Source organism: Ranitomeya imitator, chromosome 1 (genome assembly GCF_032444005.1).
Source record: "Ranitomeya imitator isolate aRanImi1 chromosome 1, aRanImi1.pri, whole genome shotgun sequence".
Lineage (NCBI taxonomy): Eukaryota > Metazoa > Chordata > Amphibia > Anura > Dendrobatidae > Ranitomeya > Ranitomeya imitator.
In genome coordinates this window covers 128,329,264-128,349,844 of record NC_091282.1, presented here as the reverse complement: position 1 = coordinate 128,349,844, position 20,581 = coordinate 128,329,264, and the positions used below count along the sequence as shown (strand labels likewise).

General features: G+C 41.7%; 1 protein-coding gene across 1 annotated transcript in view; it reads left to right on the top strand.

Annotated features, from left to right (window-relative positions):
• Positions 1–20,581, top strand: part of MCCC2 (methylcrotonyl-CoA carboxylase subunit 2) — a 141,318-nt gene that overhangs the window by 119,065 nt on the left and 1,672 nt on the right. Inside the window, exon 16 of the mRNA XM_069750657.1 lies at positions 14,712–14,797. Coding sequence (XP_069606758.1) covers positions 14,712–14,797 — 86 coding nt within the window. The remainder of the gene's footprint in view (positions 1–14,711; positions 14,798–20,581) is intronic.

Here is a 20,581-nt window from a genome sequence, read left to right as displayed (position 1 = left end):
AGCGTACTCAGGACAAATTGGACAACAACTTTCGTGGTTCAGTTTCTCCTTTTACCATTGGGAAAATAAAAAAATTGTTGCTAAAAGATAATTTTTGTGACTAAAAAGTTAAATGTTCATTTTTTCCTTCCATGTTGCTTCTGCTGCTGTGAAGCACCTGAAGGGTTAATAAACTTCTTGAATGTGGTTTTGAGTACCTTGAGGGGTGCAGTTTTTAGAATGGTGTCACTTTTGGGTATTTTCAGCCATATAGACCCCTCAAACTGACTTCAAATGTGAGGTGGTCCCTAAAAAAAATGGTTTTGTAAATTTCGTTGTAAAAATGACAAATCGCTGGTCAAATTTTAACCCTTATAACTTCCTAACAAAAAAAAATTTTGTTTCCAAAATTGTGCTGATGTAAAGTAAACATGTGGGAAATGTTATTTATTAACTATTTTGTGTCACATATCTCTCTGGTTTAACAGAATAAAAATTCAAAATGTGAAAATTGCGAAATTTTCAAAATTTTCGCCAAATTTCCGTTTTTATCACAAATAAACGCAGAATTTATTGGCCTAAATTTACCACTAACATGAAGCCCAATATGTCACGAAAAAACAGTCTCAGAACCGCTAGGATCCGTTGAAGCGTTCCTGAGTTATTACCTCATAAAGGGACACTGGTCAGAATTGCAAAAAACGGCAAGGTCTTTAAGGTCAAAATAGGCTGGGTCATGAAGGGGTTAATATCAATTAAGTGTGATGCACTTGCATGCCTTGACATGCTATGAATGAGGTTAGTAATGATTCATGAATGTCCTGGTACTCTGAACACTTGGGCACGTGCATCATCAAAATCCGCTGCTGACGGCCCCCTTTTACAATTGCAGACTAATAACATCCTAGGAGCCATTTTTCAAAACAACGCTAGGTCACATGTTTCTCATGCAACTATGAGTAGCATGTGTGGTCTAAGAAAACTACCAGGGCCTGCAGGAGCATACTGTCCATGTGCTTGTTTTGAGATCAAGTCCAATATGCTACAGGCCCATGGTAACATGTTTAGGCCAATCAGGCTAACAGTAGCATCAGCAACATAAAGCCTGGTGTTGTCTTTGAAAAATTTCTGCAAAATTAAGGAATTTCATAACCACCATCACTACAATGAATACAGCACTAGAACCGCCATCAGGACATGAATGCATCACAGACAGCACATGAATACAGCACCAGAAGTCTATAAATGCATCAGTCCATTAATGCAGCACCATAACCATCAGCAGTTCATGAATAGAGCATCAGATCCACAATCAGCACAGGAATACAGCACCTGAACCACCATCAATACAGGAATACAACACAGATACCACTATCAGTACATAAATGGGGCACCAGAACCGCCATCAGTGCATGAATACATTGCCATGCTTAGCACAGTGATCCATTGCAATGTCAGGTCAGCTCCACAGTATTCATTGCTATCACATGAACATACAAAACCTACCTTGTCCTTAAATGGGTTGGCTTCTTTTGGGAACTTTTTTTTTTCTCTTAAATACATGTATTTTGGGAGAAAAAATATTTTACGGATAATTTGGCTGTTCTTGTCACATACTCCTCCAACAGCAACCATTTTAAGGATAGAAGTGTGTGAGGAAAGCTGAACTAACATGGGAAATTTGCCAATCTCTGAAATCAGTCAGTGAGCTCTTTCTGACAGTCTTAGGCTGGTTTCACATTTTTTTTGCAGTAAAAGCAAAAAAACGCATGCGTTATTTTTTCCTATATTTAACATTAAAAACGCATGCGTTTTTTGCATGTGTTTTGATGCGTTTTTGCAACGCATGCGTATTTCTCTGCATGCGATGTGTTGCAGAAATGCAACATGTAGTAATTTTTGCGGCGTTTTTTTGCGGCAAAAAAACGTATTGATGTCTATGTAAACGCATGCGTGTAAGCACATGCGTTTGCATGCATTTTTAAACGCATGCGTTTTTATAGAAAACGCATGTCTATGTAAGCACATGCGTTTGCATGCATTTTTAAACGCATGCGTTTTTATAGAAAAACACAAGAAAACACCCTAGCACAAACCCTAGCACAAACCCTAACGTTTAGGATCCCTAGGGTTAGAGTTTGTGGGTTACTAGGGATCCTAACCCTTACCCTAGGTATTTCTGTTTATAGTGGGTTTTCTAGTTGATTTTGATGATTGGCAGCTGTCACACACTTCTTATCATGCGTTTCAAAAATGCAAACGCAGGAAAAAACGCTTGTAAACGCGTCAAAACACCGCGTTTGCGTTAAAACCTGCATAAACGCATGCGCCTAAGAAAACGCAGCGTTTAAACGCATTTTGCACCAAATGCGTTTAAATGCGTTTGCGTTAAAAATGCTGCAGATCAAAACGCAAGTGTGAAACCAGCCTTACAAGAAAGTTTTGTATTTCCTCTTTTATCCGTCTTTTTCCGAGCTCCCCTCAGCTTTCCTCAGATTTTTGGCCACAGATAACATTAAAGTTCAGTGTGCAGGAAAACAAAGAGCCTGTAAAAGCCAAACTGTGCAAAATTTGTAATGAAACCCAATTGCAAAAAATACTAGAGATACTAGTTGGAACCACAACCACCCTATACACGATGCGATGGCCCCACAGTTGCCCACGGTATGGTGGCCCAGAGCTGCCCTTTACATGGTTTGATGGCCCCACAGGTGCCCACAGTATGATGGCACAGAGCTGCCCTTTACATGGTATGATGGCCCCACAGCTGCCCACTGTATGATGGCCCAGAGCTGCCCTTTACATGGTTTGATGGCCCCACAGGTACCCACGGTATGATGGCCCAGAGCTGCCCTTTACATGGTATGATGGCCCCACAGCTGCCCACTGTATGATGGCCCAGAGCTGCCCTTTACATGGTTTGATGGCCCCACAGGTACCCACGGTATGATGGCCCAGAGCTGCCCTTTGCATGGTATGATGGCCCCACAGCTGCCCACTGTATGATGGCCCAGAGCTGCCCTTTACATGGTATCATCGATGGCCCCACAGCTGCCCACGGTATGATGGCCCAGAGCTGCCCTTTACATGGTTTGATGGCCCCACAGGTGCCCACGGTATGATGGCCCAGAGCTGCCCTTTACATGGTATGATGGCCCCACAGCTGCCCACTGTATGATGGCCCAGAGCTGCCCTTTACATGGTATGATGGCCCCACAGCTGCCCACGGTATGATGGCCCAGAGCTGCCCTTTACATGGTATGATGGCCCCACAGGTGCGCTTTACACGGTATGATGGTATACTCACACAATTCAGGCTCCCCATCCACTGCAGCCTCGATCTCCTCATCCAGGTTGGCTAGCAGTGGGCCGCAGGCTGGGAGTAATCTGCGGCCTGCCAGTTAGTGGCTGAGCAGTGAACCAGTGGCTCCCTTACTCCCCTGTCCCACTCTAGCTGTTAACAGATACTGTTAAAAGTTTGCAGGCCAAGGCACGCCCGTCCCATCTGGCATTTGTCTGATGGCCAGTCTGGCCCTGATCCCAGAGACACCCCTTGGACTGCTACCTGAGGGGAGATGATCATCTGGCCTCATAGCAGAAGCGGGACTGCATATGAGAAAAAGCATGCTGCGCTAAAGGTAAAAATGGACATGCAGGCTAAAAAGGCTTGAAAAATGATCCGTCATTTCACATACATTTGACCTAAGACACTGTTTTTAGTAATAGCTTTATATTAGAAAGATTCTCTTTAAATAATTCTATAACTGAATCTGGGGGAGGGGAGCCGTATTCGGGGCATCATAGCCATAGGAAGAGCTAACTGCTCACAGCTAGTAACATTTATGGCCGTGTTCTCAGTAAAGTTAATTGGCGGTGAGTTGGGTTCTCCCAGCTGTGCGCAGTCACAGAATACAGCACTGAGTTTGGGAGCTGTGTATTAGCTGCTCCCAGACTTCACTAATGTAGACTAAGGCACTGGTAAAACATCCTCAAAGGCATTAAAGACAAGCCTCCGCCTCATGACAGATAGAAGACACCCCATCTATATGATCCTATCAATATGGCCTATCTGAGCCAGCATGGAGAGACGGTCTGCATGAGCAGGCCCCGCTGTGACAGATGGGAGACCTTCATAATGAGTTTTACTAGTAGTGGCCGCTGCCGGGAGAATGCCTTGCTGGCTACAGATTACTCCCAACATGTCCCCGGTCTGCCAGGGGCTACAGCCACACAGGCTACATTGTAAAAAGGATGGTCTCTGATGATGCCAGCCCCTTCTAATGTAACGCTGTGGATACATTAGAGGTAACATTACTTTCTTGAAGATAAGATCACGTAGAAGTTCTCCTTTGATATATTTTGCAGCATGTGAGCCTTACCATTATTGTCTTATCTATATCTGAAATTCTAAGTTGTCACCTTATTAAAATCTGTCATCAGATCTCGCCCTGGTTTGTAACCAGTAATGTCATTGTGTGCACTAATTTAATTATTTAGGATGATAAATAATGTACAAATGTCTGCATGGTGGTTGATTGATATTATAATTGATGCTATACAGAACACAACCGCAGGGCAAGCTTCTCTCTTTTTTTTTCTTTCTGTCACCAGAATACAAGCGGCGTACATTACTAATGGATCTTTTAGTCTTGTTACAATTAGAGGACCGTACTTGCTTTGTAAACCCATACCAGAATAACTTCGTAATTCTGTTATTAAAAAAAAAAAAAATTAATTTCACGCCTTAACCGGCTGGTCAATTTTTTTTTTTTTTTTTTTGGGGGGGGGGGGGAGGGGGTTGCATTTTTTTCCTTCCTTTTTCCAAGAGTCGTAAGTTTTTTTACTTTTTCATCCATATAGCTGAATGAGGGCTTGTTTTTCGCAGGAAAAGTTGTAATTTTGAATGACACAATACATTTTGCCATATCATGTGTTAAAATATGGGGAAAAATTCCAAGAGCAGTGAATGTGGAATATACTGTGTTCCAAATTATTATGCAAATTGGATTTAAGTGTCATAAAGATTTAATTGTTTTGTTTTTCAAATAAACTTGTGGATGGTATTGTGTCTCAGGGCTCAATAGATAACTGAAATCAATCTTAAGGTACCGTCACACTTAGCGACGCTGCAGCGATACCGACAACGATCCGGATCGCTGCAGCGTCGCTGTTTGGTCGCTGGAGAGCTGTCACACAGACCGCTCTCCAGCGACCAACGATGCCGGTAACCAGGGTAAACATCGGGTAACTAAGCGCAGGGCCGCGCTTAGTAACCCGATGTTTACCCTGGTTACCATCCTAAAAGTAAAAAAAAACAAACACTACATACTTACCTACAGCCGTCTGTCCTCCAGCGCTGTGCTCTGCTCTCCTCCTGTACTGTCTGTGAGCACAGCGGCCGGAAAGCAGAGCGGTGACGTCACCGCTCTGCTTTCCGGCTGACCGACGCTCACAGACAGTACAGGAGGAGAGCAGAGCACAGCGCTGGAGGACAGACGGCTGTAGGTAAGTATGTACTGTTTGTTTTTTTTACTTTTAGGATGGTAATCAGGGTAATCATCGGGTTACTAAGTGCGGCCCTGCGCTTAGTTACCCGATGTTTACCCTGGTTACCAGTGAAGACATCGCTGAATCGGTGTCACATGCCGATTCAGCGATGTCAGCGGGAGGTCCAGCGACGAAATAAAGTTCTGGACTTTCTTCCCCGACCAGCGACAGCACAGCAGGGGCCTGATCGCTGCTGCCTGTCACACTGGACGATATCGCTAGCGAGGACGCTGCAACGTCACGGATCGCTAGCGATATCGTCTAGTGTGACGGTACCTTAAAACACATGTGATAATCAGTTTTCCAGGTGATTCTAATTAAAGGAAAACTACTTAAAAATGATGTTCCACATTATTAACCCTTTTCTGACCTCGGACGGGATATGCATCAAAGCCGGGACATGTCAGCTGTTTTGAACAGCTGACATGTGCCCGTAATAGGCAGAATCGCGATCTGCCCGCACCTATTAACTAGTTAAATGCCGCTGTCAAACGCAGACAGCGGCATTTAACTACCGCTTCCGGCCAGGCGGCCAGAAATGACGTCATCGCCGAGCCCCGTCACATGATCGGGGGTCAGCGATGCTTAAGAATTGTAACCATAGACCTCTATGGTTACTGATCGCCGGCAGCTGTGAGCGCCACCCTGTGGTCGGCGCTCACAGCACACCTGATTTTCAGCTACATAGCAGCGAACAGCAGATCGCTGCTATGTAGCAGAGCCGATCGCGTTGTGCCTGCTTCTAGCCTCCCATGGAGGCTATTGAAGCATGGCAAAAGTTAACAAAAAAAAGTTTAAAAAAAATGTGAAAAAAAATAAAAAAAATATAAAAGTTTAAATCACCCCCCTTTCGCCCCAATCAAAATAAATCAATAAAAAAATCAAATCTACGCATATTTGGTATCGCCGCGCTCAGAATCGCGCGATCTATCAACTAAAAAAAAGCATTAACCTGATCGCTAAACAGCGTAGCGAGAAAAAAATTTGAAACGCCAGAATTACGTTTTTTTGGTCGCCGCGACATTGCATTAACCCCTTTACCCCCAAGGGTGGTTTGCACGTTAATGACCGGGCCAATTTTTACAATTCTGACCACTGTCCCTTTGTGAGGTTATAACTCTGGAACGCTTCAACGGATCCCAGTGATTGACATTGTTTTCTCGTGACATATTGTACTTCATGACAATGGTAAAATTTCTTTGATATTACCTGCGTTTATTTGTGAAAAAAACGGAAATATGGCGAAAATTTTGAAAATTTCGCAATTTTCCAACTTTGAATTTTTATGCAATTAAATCACAGAGATATGTCACACAAAATACTTAATAAGTAACATTTCCCACATGTCTACTTTACATCAGCACAATTTTGGAACCAAAATTTTTTTTTTGTTAGGGAGTTATAAGGGTTAAAAGTTGACCAGCAATTTCTCATTTCTACAACACCATTTTATTTTAGGGACCACATCTCATTTGAAGTCATTTTGAGGGGTCTATATGATAGAAAATACCCAAGTGTGACACCATTCTAAAAACTACACCCCTCAAGGTGCTCAAAACCATATTCAAGAAGTTTATTAACCCTTCTGGTGCTTCACAGGAATTTTTTGAATGTTTAAATAAAAATTAACATTTAACTTTTTTTCACAAAAAATTTAATTCAGCTCCAATTTGTTTAATTTTACCAAGGGTAACAGGAGAAAATAGACCCCAAACATTGTTGTACAATTTGTCCTGAGCACGACAATACCCCACATGTGGGGGTAAACCACTGTTTGGGCGCATGGCAGAGCTCGGAAGCGAAGGAGCGCCATTTGACTTTTCAATGCAAACTTGACTGGAATTGAGATGGGACGCCATGTTTCGTTTGGAGAGCCCCTGATGTGCCTAAACATTGAAACCCCCCACAAGTGACACCATTTTGGAAAGTAGACCCCCTAAGGAACTTATCTAGATGTGTGGTGAGCACTTTGACCCACCAAGTGCTTCACAGAAGTTTATAATGTAGAACCGTAAAAATAAAAAATCATATTTTTTCACAAAAATTAACTTTCCGCCCCCAATTTTTTATTTTCCCAAGGGTAAGAGAAGAAATTGGACCCCAAAAGTTGTTATACAATTTGTCCTGAGTACGCTGATACCCCATATGTGGGGGTAAACCACTGTTTGGGCGGATGGGAGAGCTCGGAAGGGAAGGAGCGCCGTTTGACTTTTCAATGCAAAATTGACAGGAATTGAGATGGGACGCCATGTTGCGTTTGGAGAGCCACTGATGTGCCTAAACATTGAAACCCCCCACAAGTGACACCATTTTGGAAAGTAGACCCCCTAAGGAACTTATCTAGAGGTGTGGTGAGCACTTTGACCCACCAAGTGCTTCACAGAAGTTTATAATGCAGAGCCGTAAAAATAAAACAAAAAATTTTTCCCACAAAAATTATTTTTTTAGCCCCCAGTTTTGTATTTTCCCGAGGGTAACAGGAGAAAGTGGACCCCAAAATTTGTTGCCCAATTTGTCCTGAGTGCGATGATACACCATATGTGGGGGGGGAACCACTGTTTGGGCGCATGGGAGGGTTCGGAAGGGAAGGAGTGCCGTTTGAATGCAGACTTAGATGGAATGGTCTGCAGGTGTCACATTGCGTTTGCAGAGCCCCTAATGTACCTAAACAGTAGAAACCCCCCACAAGTGACACCATTTTGGAAAGTAGACCCCCTAAGGAACTTATCTACATGTGTGGTGAGCACTTTGACCCACCAAGGGCTTCACAGAAGTTTATAATGGAGAGCCGTAAAAATAAAACAAAAAATTTTTCCCACAAAAATTATTTTTTAGCCCCCAGTTTTGTATTTTCCCGAGGGTAACAGGAGAAATTGGACCCCAAAATTTGTTGTCCAATTTGTTCTGAGTGCGCTGATACCCCATATGTGGGGGGGAACCACTGTTTGGGCGCATGGGAGCGCTCGGAAGGGAAGGAGCTCCATTTGGAATGCAGGCTTAGATGGAATGGTCTGCAGGTGTCACATTGCATTTGCAGAGCCCCTAATGTACCGAAACAGTAGAAACCCCCCACAAGTGACACCATTTTGGAAACTAGACCCCCTAAGGAACTCATCTAGATGTGTTGTGAGAGCTTTGAACCCCCAAGTGTTTCACTACAGTTTGTAACGCAGAGCCGTGAAAATTGAAAAAAAAAATCTTTCCCCCAAAAATTATTTTTTAGCCCCCAGTTTTGTATTTTCCTGAGGGTAAGAGGAGAAATTTGACCCCAAAAGTTGTTGTCCAATTTGTCCTGAGTACGCTGATACCCCATATGTTGGGGGGAACCACCGTTTGGGCGCATGGGAGGGCTCGGAAGGGAAGGAGTGCCATTTGGAATGCAGACTTAGATGGAATGATCTGCAGGCGTCACATTGCGTTTGCAGAACCCCTAATGTACCTAAACAGTAGAAATCCCCCACAAGTGACCCCATATTGGAAACTAGACCCCCATGGAACTTATCTAGATGTGTTGTGAGAACTTTGAACCCCCAAGTGTTTCACTACAGTTTATAACGCAGAGCCGTGAAAATAAAAAATCCTTTTTTTTCCCACAAAAATTATTTTTTAGCCCCCAGTTTTGTATTTTCCCAAGGGTAACAGGAGAAATTGGACCCCAAAAGTTGTTGTCCTATTTGTCCTGAGTACGCTGATACCCCATATGTTGGGGTAAACCCCTGTTTGGGCACATGGGAGAGCTCGGAAGGGAAGGAGCACTGTTTTACTTTTTCAACGCAGAATTGGCTGGAATTGAGATCGGACGCCATGTCGCGTTTGGAGAGCCCCTGATGTGCCTAAACAGTGGAAACCCCCCAATTATAACTGAAACCCTAATCCAAACACACCCCTAACCCTAATCCCAACAGTAACCCTAACCACACCTCTAACCCTGACACACACCTAACCCTAATCCCAACCCTATTCCCAACTGTAAATGTAATCTAAACCCTAACCGTAACTTTAGCCCCAACCCTAACTGTAGCCTTAACCCTAGCCCCAACCCTAACTTTAGCCCCAACCCAAACTGTAGCCCTAACCCTAGCCCTAACCATAGCCCTAACCCTAACTTTAGCCCCAACCCTAACTGTAGCCTTAACCCTAGCCCTAGCCCTAACCCTAGCCCAAACCCTAACCCTAGCCCTAACCCTAATGGAAAAATGGAAATAAATACATTTTTTTAATTTTTCCCTAACTAAGGGGGTGATGAAGGGGGGTTTGATTTACTTTTATAGCGGGTTTTTTAGCGTATTTTTATGATTGGCAGCCGTCACACTGAAAGACGCTTTTTATTGCAAAAAATATTTTTTGCGTCACCACATTTTGAGAGCTATAATTTTTCCATATTTTGGTTCACAGAGTCATGTGAGGTCTTGTTTTTTGCGGGACAAGTTGACGTTTTTATTGGTAACATTTTCGGGCACGTTACATTTTTTGATCGCTTTTTATTCCGATTTTTGCGAAGCAGAATGACCAAAAACCAGCTATTCATGAATTTCTTTTGGGGGGGGCGTTTATACCGTTCCGCGTTTGGTAAAATTGATAAAGCAGTTTTATTCTTCGGGTCAGTACGATTACAGCGACACCTCATTTATATCATTTTTTTATGTTTTGGCGCTTTTACACGATAAAAACTATTTTATAGAAAAAATAATTATTTTTGCATCGCTTTATTCTCAGGACTATAACTTTTTTTTTTTTTTGCTGATGATGCTGTATGGCGGCTCGTTTTTTGCGGGACAAGATGACACTTTCAGCGGTATCATGGTTATTTATATCTGTCTTTTTGATCGCGTGTTATTCCACTTTTAGTTCGGCGGTATGATAATAAAGCGTTGTTTTTTGCCTCGTTTTTTTTTTTTTTTTTCTTACGGTGTTTACTGAAGGGGTTAACTAGTGGGCCAGTTTTATAGGTCGGGTCGTTACGGACGCGGCGATACTAAATGTGTACTTTTATTGTTTTTTTTTTTATTTAGATAAATGTATTTAGGGGAATAATATATATATTTTTTTCTTCATTATTTAGGAATATTTTTTTTTTTTTTACACATTTTGAAAATTTTTTTTTTACTTTTTTACATTGTCCCAGGGGGGGACATCACAGATCAGTGATCTGACAGTGTGCACAGCACTCTGTCAGATCACTGATCTGACATGCAGCGCTGCAGCCTTCACAGTGCCTGCTCTAAGCAGGCTCTGTGAAGCCACCTCCCTCCCTGCAGGACCCGGTTCCGCGGCCATCTTGGATCCAGGGCTGGAGGAAGCAGGGAGGGAGGTGAGACCCTCGCAGCAACGCGATCACATCGCGTTGCTGCGGGGGGCTCAGGGAAGCCCGCAGGGAGCCCCCTCCCTGCGGGAAGCTTCCCTATACCGCCGGCACATCGCGATCATCTTTGATCGCGGTGTGCCAGGGGTTAATGTGCCGGGGGCGGTCCGTGACCGCTCCTGGCACATAGTGCCGGATGTCAGCTGCGATAAACAGCTGACACCCGGCCGCGATCCCCCCGTGAGCGCCGCCGATCGCGCTGGACGTACTATCTCATCCGTGGTCATGGGGGCCCACCCCACCTCGACGGGATAGTACGTCCCATGTCAGAAAGGGGTTAAAATGCAATAACGGGCGATCAAAAGAACGTATCTGCACCAAAATGCTATCATTAAAAACGTCATCTCGACACGCAAAAAATAAGCCCTCAACCGACCCCAGATCATGAAAAATGGAGACGCTACGGGTATCGGAAAATGGCGCAATTTTTTTTTTTTTTTTTATTTTAGCAAAGTTTGGAATTTTTTTTCACCATTTGGGTAAAAAATAACCTAGTCATGTTAGGTGTCTATGAACTCATACTGACCTGGCGAATCATAATGGCAGGTCAGTTTTAGCATTTAGTGAACCTAGCAAAAAAGCCGAACAAAAAACAAGTGTGGGATTGCACTTTTTTTGCAATTTCACCGCACTTGGAATTTTTTTCCCGTTTTCTAGTATACGACATGCTAAAACCAATGATGTAGTTCAAAAGTACAACTCGTCCCGCAAAAAATAAGCCCTCACATGGCCAAATTGACAGAAAAATAAAAAAGTTATGGCTCTGGGAAGGAGAGGAGTGAAAAACGAACACGTAAAAACGAAAAAGGATCTCTCTGCTGCTGAAAAGCGTTAAATAGTGCAATGCCTTGGACAAGGTATGAAAAAAATTAGATACTTCACAAAAACTTTGTGATCATCCTACTGTGAAGAGATTTGTTACTGAAACAGAGCACAAACAGAGTTCATGCAGATAAAGGCATAATGAGGAAGGTTTCTGCCAGACAAATTCATGGGATTAAGAGAGCAGCTGCCAAAATACCATTACAAAGCAGCAAACAGTTATTTGAAGCTGCTGGTGCCTCTGGATTCCCTCGAACCTCAAGGTGTAGGATCCTTCAAAGGCTTGCTGTGGTGCATAAACCTACTATTCGGCCACCCCTAACAGTGTTCATGAGCAGAAACGGTTGCAGTGGGCCCAGACATACATGAAGACTAATTTTCAAACAGTCTTGTTTACTGATAAGTGTCAAGCAACCCTGGATGGTCCAGATGGATGGAGTAGTGAATGGTTGGTGGATGGCCACCATGTCGCAACAAGGCTGCGACGTCAGCAAGGAGGTGGAGAAATCATGTTTTGGGCCGGAATCATGGGGAAACAGCTGGTGGGGCCCTTTAAGGTTCCTGAAGATGTGAAAATGACCTCTGTAAAGTAAATAGCGTTTCTGACTGACAACTTTCTTCCATGGTCTAAAAGCAGAAACGTGCCTTCAGGAGCAAAATCATCTTCATGCATGACAATGCACCATCTCATGCTGCAAAGAATACCTCTGAGTCATTGGCTGCTATGGGCATAAAAGGAGATAAACTCATGGTGTGGCCACCATCTTCCCCTGACCTCAACCCTATAGGGAACCTTTGTAGTATCATCCAGCAAAAGATCTAGGAGGGTGGGAGGCAGTTCACATTAAAATAGCAGCTCTGGGAGGCTATTCTGACTTCATGCAAAGACGTACAAAAACTCTCCAAAAACTCAAGAATGCAAGAATTGTGAAGGTGATATCAAAGAAGGGGTCCTATGTTAACATGTAACTTGGCCTGTTAGGAGGTTTTGGAGTTAAATAGCTTTTTTGTTCAGTGAATGTGACCTCCTAATGCTGTAAATTCCACAAATGAGCATTTTCAGTTCTTTAAAACATATCAAATGTATAGAAATTCTACTGTGCCTAATAATTTGGAACAGTGCATTCTGAGTTTTTATTCATTTTGGAGATTATACTGTTATCATTGGGAGGTTTCTTCAATAAAATTCGATGTATAATCTAACGGGTGATGACTTTTATTAGACTGACTCATTTGCACCGGCCATTTAGGAAAATCCGAGAAAAATGTCATCTGCATAAAAATTTGGAACATAGTGTAAAAGCAGCTTCACATTTATTGTGTTTTCACAACGTTAACTTTGCTGTAAAAATGAGCTGGCTGAACACATTTTAGGCAGTACCAAATTTTTATCTTTTTAATTTATGTAGTAAAAATTAAAACTGCATTCGTGTCACGATTTCATGACACTAGTAACTTTTGTAATTTTCTGTTGATAAAGCTGTGTGGGCCTTGTAATTATGCTCTGTGAATTCTAGTTTTTATTGGTACAATTTTACATACGCTGATCTGATATTTTTGGGATGAGGTGCAGTGATGCAGTGATCGAAAAACAACAATTCTTCAGATTTTTCACTTAAAAAAAAATAAATAAATAAAATTATTTATGGCGTTTACCTTCAGGATGAACAATTTTATATTTCGATTGGTAGGACTTGTAGCAATGACTTGTAGCCATGCTATCGGCTATATATATATATATATATATATATATATATATATATATATATATATATATATATATATATATATATAATAATTATTATTATTTTTTTTTTCTTTTTGAACACTTTTCACAGTGGTTTAGTTCCCTTAGGGGCCTTGAGTCTGCTTGATTGCTTATACTGTACACTGCGGTTGGGTTTCATACAAGTACTAATATGGTGTAGACGTTGACCTTCAGCAAACCCCATGCTGCCTTTTGGCAGCCCATGATCTCGTTGCAAGGTAGGGGAAGTTAAGGACCCCCTAACTGAGGACACCAGAATTGCACCACTTAGAGCAGTGATCCTCAAGAGCCACCAACAGGTCATGTTTTGAGGATCTCCTTAGTATTGCACAGGTGATAATTGCATCACCTGGACAAGCAAGCATTCAATCACCTGTGCAATACTAAGGAAATCCTCAAAACATGACCTGTTGGTGGCTCTTGAGGACCGGAGTTGGGGAACACTGACTTAGAGGCTGCCGATAGAGATGTCTTGTGTCGGGAGGGGGCAAATATTAGGCAGGATTACGATATATAGCCATATTATTTAGATAATTGATCATTTAGATCTATGTGATGTCCATTTATGAAATTTGGTGCCAAGCCGTAATATACGGTAAGTATTTATATGCAGTGATGGATACTGCCACCAAATCTCTTTAACTGAATGTGTAGCCCTGTGTAGGGGAACGTGCAGAGAATCATGTAGAAGTGCCACCATCCTTAGAACGTGCAAATGGCTCAGCTCCACTACGAATGAGATGTTCAGGAAGGTGGTGGAAAGTACTGCTTTCTTCTGTTTCTTTTATCTTGGTGTAATTTCTGTAATGTAATAATGTTTATTGCACAAATGTAATTTAAAGATCATGTGGCGGCTCTCCTGACATGTCTGATTCTGTAAATGCTTTCAGTCCCCATAAAATAATAATTCTGGGGCATCGGATCTTAGACCTCGCATGACGTGTCCCTGCACTGTCTGACATTTTCCAGTCTGCTGACAGTGTCTAGACACCACACTGATGCTAGCACGCAGTTGTCAGTTTATTTAGCAATTTTCCATAGGAATAGTGGCACAATGCAGATGCTCCAGAATTCTGATTTTATGCAGATTGCTTGTATTTACTAAAAGAGAGGTGCTGGGAGAGCTGACCAGGACTTAAGATTTTCATTTTTCTTCTTTTTTTTTTCTTTTGTTATTTTGTGTGATGCTATTTAACATAAAGTTCCGTTTTTCATCACATTGTGTCATGTTAGTTTTCAGAGGAGGAAGAAGCTGCTCTTAAAGGTCCAATAATCAAGCGATTTGAAGAGGAAGGCAACCCATACTACTCCAGTGCCAGGTGAGACAATATGTAAACCCAGATCGGACACCACAAGGTACAGCAACACAACAGTAGCAATCACAGCAGGTCCTAACCTAAGGTCAGGCATTACAGTTTTTCCTCTGACAGATGGCATTACGACAGAATTGGGTAATGTACACATTGAAATTAAGTATCTATTCAATAACAAAAAAATCTTTCAAGGGGAAAATATCTGCATAAATCAATCAACATGGAATTTTAGTTGCGGCCTACACTTGTATAGATTACCTGGTCTTTCCGTAGTCTAATGTGCGCAGATGGGTTTATTAAAGGGGTATATTCATTGGATTTGCCATGTTTGGCATTTAGGATTGAGTCTGAGCGGTCAGACACATCTTTCTCCATAGCCCATATTATGTATTGGATGGTGCCGCAGCAACCATAGCAATAAACTGAGAGCTATTGTCGGGGTCCATCCAACATATATTTATTACTACCTTGGCATCATATGTCACTCCTCTCCCAATGCAGATTGTATCCAATTCATCACCGGGGAGCATGGCATTGTTTTCTGCCACTTTTCTCACACTGCTCTGAAGTGTTCTACGGTTTTTCAGCACATTCTCATTTGGCGGAAAAAGTGGCGAAAGAGCGTCATAAAAAGAGGACAAAGATAGATTACACTGTTCTACAAATTTTCAAAAGTTGTCAGGATCATATATAAAATGAGCCATTTCCTAATGATTTTGGCCTCCTGAATTCCAATCTGACAATGAAATTTTTTAGTTTGCTCTTGTTTGTAGAATATCAAACAGCTTTGCTTTTATTGCTGTATATAATTATACATTGGAATGTGAAAGTTTTTGCACCCCAGGTCAAAAGTGCTCTAATTGTAAACATTGAAGGAAGTTGAAGATGAAATTCTCTAAAAGCCCTGAAGTTAAAGATGACACATTTCCTTTGTATTTTGGGCAGAAAAAAAATTGTCATTTTTTTTACATTTTAAAAATGATGGAAAAGAAAATGGTCCAATACAAAAATATGGGCAAACTTCATGGTTAGTACCTAGTAGCACTTCCTTCTTGCAAGAATCACAGTTTATAAACGCTTTTTGTAGTCAGCCAAGAGTCTTTCAATTCTTGTTTGAGGGATTTTCCTCCATCCTTCCAGTTCTGTGAGATTCCTGGGTTGTCTTGCAGGCACTGCTATTTTGAGGTCCAGCAACAAATTTTCAATGATGTTCAGATCAGGGGACTGTGCGGGCCATTGTAAAACCTTGAGCTTGCGCCTTTTCAGGTAGTCTATTGTGGATTTTGAGGTGTGTTTAGGATCGTTATCCATTTGTAGAAGTCATCTTTTTCAACTTCAGCCTTTTTTTTTACAACTGGTGTTATGTAACGTTTGCATCAAGAATTTGTTGATATTTCATTGAATCCATTCTTTCCTCTACTCGTGAAATGTTCTCTGTGCCGTTGGCTGCAACACAACCCCAAAGCACTATTGATCCACCCCCATGATAATGGTTGGCGAGATGTTAATTTCCTGAAATTCTGTGCCTTTTTTTCTCCACATATACCTTTTGATCTTTGCAGACAAATAGTTCTATTTTACCTCATTAGTCCACAGGCCTTGTTTCCAAAATACATCAGACTTTAGATGTTCTTTTGCATATTTCTGACTCTGAATTTTATGTTGAGGACACAGGAGACGTTTTCTTCTGATGACTCATCCATGAAGGCCATATTTGTGCCGGTGTCTCTGAACAGTAGATGAATGTACCACAACGCCAGTCTGCTATATCTTTCTGAATGTGTATTGTAGCCAAGCGAGAGTTCTGATTTGCCTCTCTAGCAATACTACGAGAAGCTCCCTGAAATTTTGCTTGGTCTTCCAGACCTTATCTTGACCTCCACTATTCCTGTTGACTGCCATTTCTTATTTGCATTTCGAACTGAGGAAAGGGCAGCTTGAAAACGCTTTGCCGTGTTCTTATAGGCTTCTCCTGTTTTGTGGACCTCCACCATTTTTAGAATGCTAGGCGGCTGCTAAGAAGAACCCATGGCTGCTGGTTTTTGGCACAAAGGGAGGAGGAGGAGGCTGGGTTTTATAAAGTTGGAGAATTTGCATCACCTGGCCTTAACATTGACCGTGAACAAGCCATAGCCATAACAGGCTAATTAAGGTCAGAAACCTTTAGTCAAAGTTATGTGAGTGCACAAATCTCCAAGGGTGCTCAAACTTTTTCTTTTTGTAATTTTTAAAATGTAAAAAATTGACTTTTTTGTGCCTAAAATACAAAGGAAATGTGTCCTCTTTAACGTGAGCCCTTTTAGAGATCATTTAGAGTTCATATGAGGACAACCAGCAGAGGGCGCCTCTTATGAACTCGAGCCTGGGAGCTTTCTAGGAAAGTTCCCACGATCTAGGGACAACCAGCAGAGGGCGCCTCACCGCAAATGCAGGTAAATATAGGTCATTGACCTACTTTACCTTCATTCCCCGGGGTTTTGCAGCCACGAACAACGTTGCATTAGCAAAGCTCGTGGCTGCAAAATATTTTAACCCCTTCAGATGGATTTACATCGTTGGACATTACGGATCTTTGGAAGGTATGGATATTGTTGGTTTATTATTTTGACTTTGTTACAGATCGAGGGTCTTCAGTGAGTGGATTGAGCGTAGAATAAATTATTACAACAACCTTTGTGATTTTTTTCATTAAAATAATTTTTAATAATGTGTGTTTTTTTTAACCCTTTACTACTATTGGATTAATAATGGATAGGTGTCATAATTGACGCCTCTCCATTATTAATTTGGCTTAATGTCACCTTACAATAGCAAGGTGGCATTAACCCTTCATTACCCCATATTCCACCGCTACACGGGAATGGGAAGAGAGTGGCCAAGTGCCAGAATAGGCGCATCTTCCAGATGTGCCTTTTCTGGGGTGGCTGGGGGCAGATGTTTTTAGCCAGGGGGGGGCCAATAACCATGGACCCTCTCCAGGCTATTAATATCTGCCCTCAGTCACTGGCTTTACTACTCTGGCGGAGAAAATTGCGCGGGAGCCCACGCCAATTTTTTCCGCCATTTAACCTTTAATTTAGTAGATAGAACGGCCAAATTTTGCACATACACACTACTAACATTAGTAGTGTGGAATATGCAAAAAAAAAAGGTGATATGAGATGGTTTACTGTATGTAAACCAGGTCTCATATCATGTCGGGTTTAGGAAGGAGATAGCAGAAGCCGGTAATTGAATTACCGGCTTTAAAGCTATCTAGCGCTGTATGAAGTAATAATAACTATACAAATATATGTGTCTAATGATATATATATATATATATATATATATATTTATATATTTATATATATATATATATATATATATATATATATATATATATATATATATATATATATATATATATACGCTGACACACCCTGCCTACGGAGGAGCTACGGACCACTTTTTTGGGGACTTTTCAGCGTATTACGGCCGTAATATACGGACCGTATTGTCTTACGCCAAGTGTGACGCCGGCATCATACTGTATTCTTACCCATCCCTTGTAGATTGTGAGCCCTTGCGGGCAGGGTCCTCTCTCCTCATGTACCAGTCGTGACTTGTATTAAGATTTTTGTACTTGTTTTTTATTATGTATACTCCTCCTCACATGTAAAGCGCCATGGAATAAATGGCGCTATAATAATAAATAAAAATAATACCTACCAAACGCATAATCCACCAAAGCCAACGTCTCCTGCAACAAAAATAAAATAATTAACCACAATATTCCTCACCTGTCTGCGAGAAGGTAATCCATAGTGTCCCACGACGATCCTGATCAGTTTGAGAGCAGTGATGTGACTTCTCTCAGAGACAGCCAGTGATGCACTTACAGGAGGTCATCGGTCCCGCAGCGTATCACTGAGCTGCCGTGAGAGAGGTCACTGGAGTTCATCAGTGATCTCACTTACGGTAGCACTGCTGCGTGGGAAAGTTCTATCAGCGGCATCTGCTCTCACTGTTATCAGCGGCACCTGCTGTCACTGTTATCAGCGGCACCTGCTGTCACTGTTATCAGATGGCCCGATGGGAGCAGTGGTCTCATCAGCTCATGCCTGCGGGTCACAGTCACAGCTGCGGGATCATGCTGACATCTGACAGCATGACCCCGCAGCGCACTGACCGACGGTCTTACCGGCGGTTGTGTTACATTTTTATAGCTGCGATTTTTTAGCTGCGAATTTGATTGACTCAGTTGAAGTCAATGGGTGAAAAACGCTGCAGAAACGTATAAAGAATTGACATGCTGCAGAAAAAAAAGCACTGCAAATATGCATGGAAATTTACTAATCATGTACACATTTCAGGATTGTCATTGAATTAACTTGCATAAGGATTCCATTGCATTTTTAGACTATTTCCGCGCAGAAAAAGTGCAGCGAAACCGCAATGTGTGCACTTAGCCTGTCTTTATTTGGAATGATGATGTGAAGTATTATGTTAGCACAACCAAGACCAAAAGAAAATGTTGGCTAATGCTGCACATTTCCAGTTCTATTTCTTTTTCATCTGATGTGTTTTCGTGTCTTTTAATTCTAAATCAAATTAGATAATGTTGTAATAGATTACATTCATTGAATAGTGTGAATTTATGAGAGTCATTAGGAGCTTCTGTCCTGAAAGCATTTATCACTCCTACCTTTCTCCATATTAGCTGAAGATCAATTTCACTAACTAAAGTTTAGACTTTTGTTTTGATGATTTCTGGAACGGTCCATGCACTGAATATTTCACAATCCCCTAATAGATCCTTTTATCAGTGTTTACATTAAGACATGCATACAATGCACATGGGACTGTCATGGATAGCCATAGAAAGTCATTTTTTATTTTATATTCATTTGTCGCTACTGAGATTACTAGGGGTTTAATATCCAGTGAATTAAACAACTTCTGCCTTCTCATCTTCAAAAATTTTCTTTACAAGTAAAAGGGATCTGGGAAGAACATGTTGGTCATCTATTTGAGGAACAATGGAGTGACATATTGGAGCTAATTTCCAAATTGTCTGAGTGAATCACCGAGACTCGCAGTTTTATCTTGTGCATGGAGTTTATTATGCAAGATAGGTTTTGGGTAGGATGCAATATGTCCACTTGTGTTTATGATGATGCTCACAATGTAGGATGCGTGAATATCGGCGCTTCCTGGAATGGAGTTATAGCCCTGATGGGGCAAGTATATAACATGCCAAAATACTTCCCTATCCCAGGATATGTATTTTAGGTCTCAAAAACCTGACTGTCACATCCAAACATAGACTAAGTGTGAACAGGTGCTGAACCTAAAGTTGCCAACTCGTATATAGTTAAGTAAACAAGGCAGCACACTGCAGCGCTAAAACATGCAAACATGAAACACGAAAATTGAACTGCATTACTGCACTAGAAATATGAAAAATGAGAGCGTTTAGCACATAAAAATGGCCAATTTTATGTGTACCTGGTAGCTCCTTTACGGCATCTCTCTTATACCAGGTCCTACACTTGCCTTACCTCGCTGAGAATAAACGTCTCCATCTGAATGGGTACATGTGAAACCTCTTCTTAGACTAAAATTCTCTCTCTGTGGAGGGGTATTGGACCTGCTGTAATTAAAACACCTGTGGCCAGGAGGAGGAGGAGGAGTGCTCAATCAGAAGGCTAAAGAATACATTTCAAAAACCTGACCGTCACATCCAAACATAGACTAAGTGTGAACAGGTGCTGAACCTAAAGTTGCCAACTCGTATATAGTTAAGTAAAT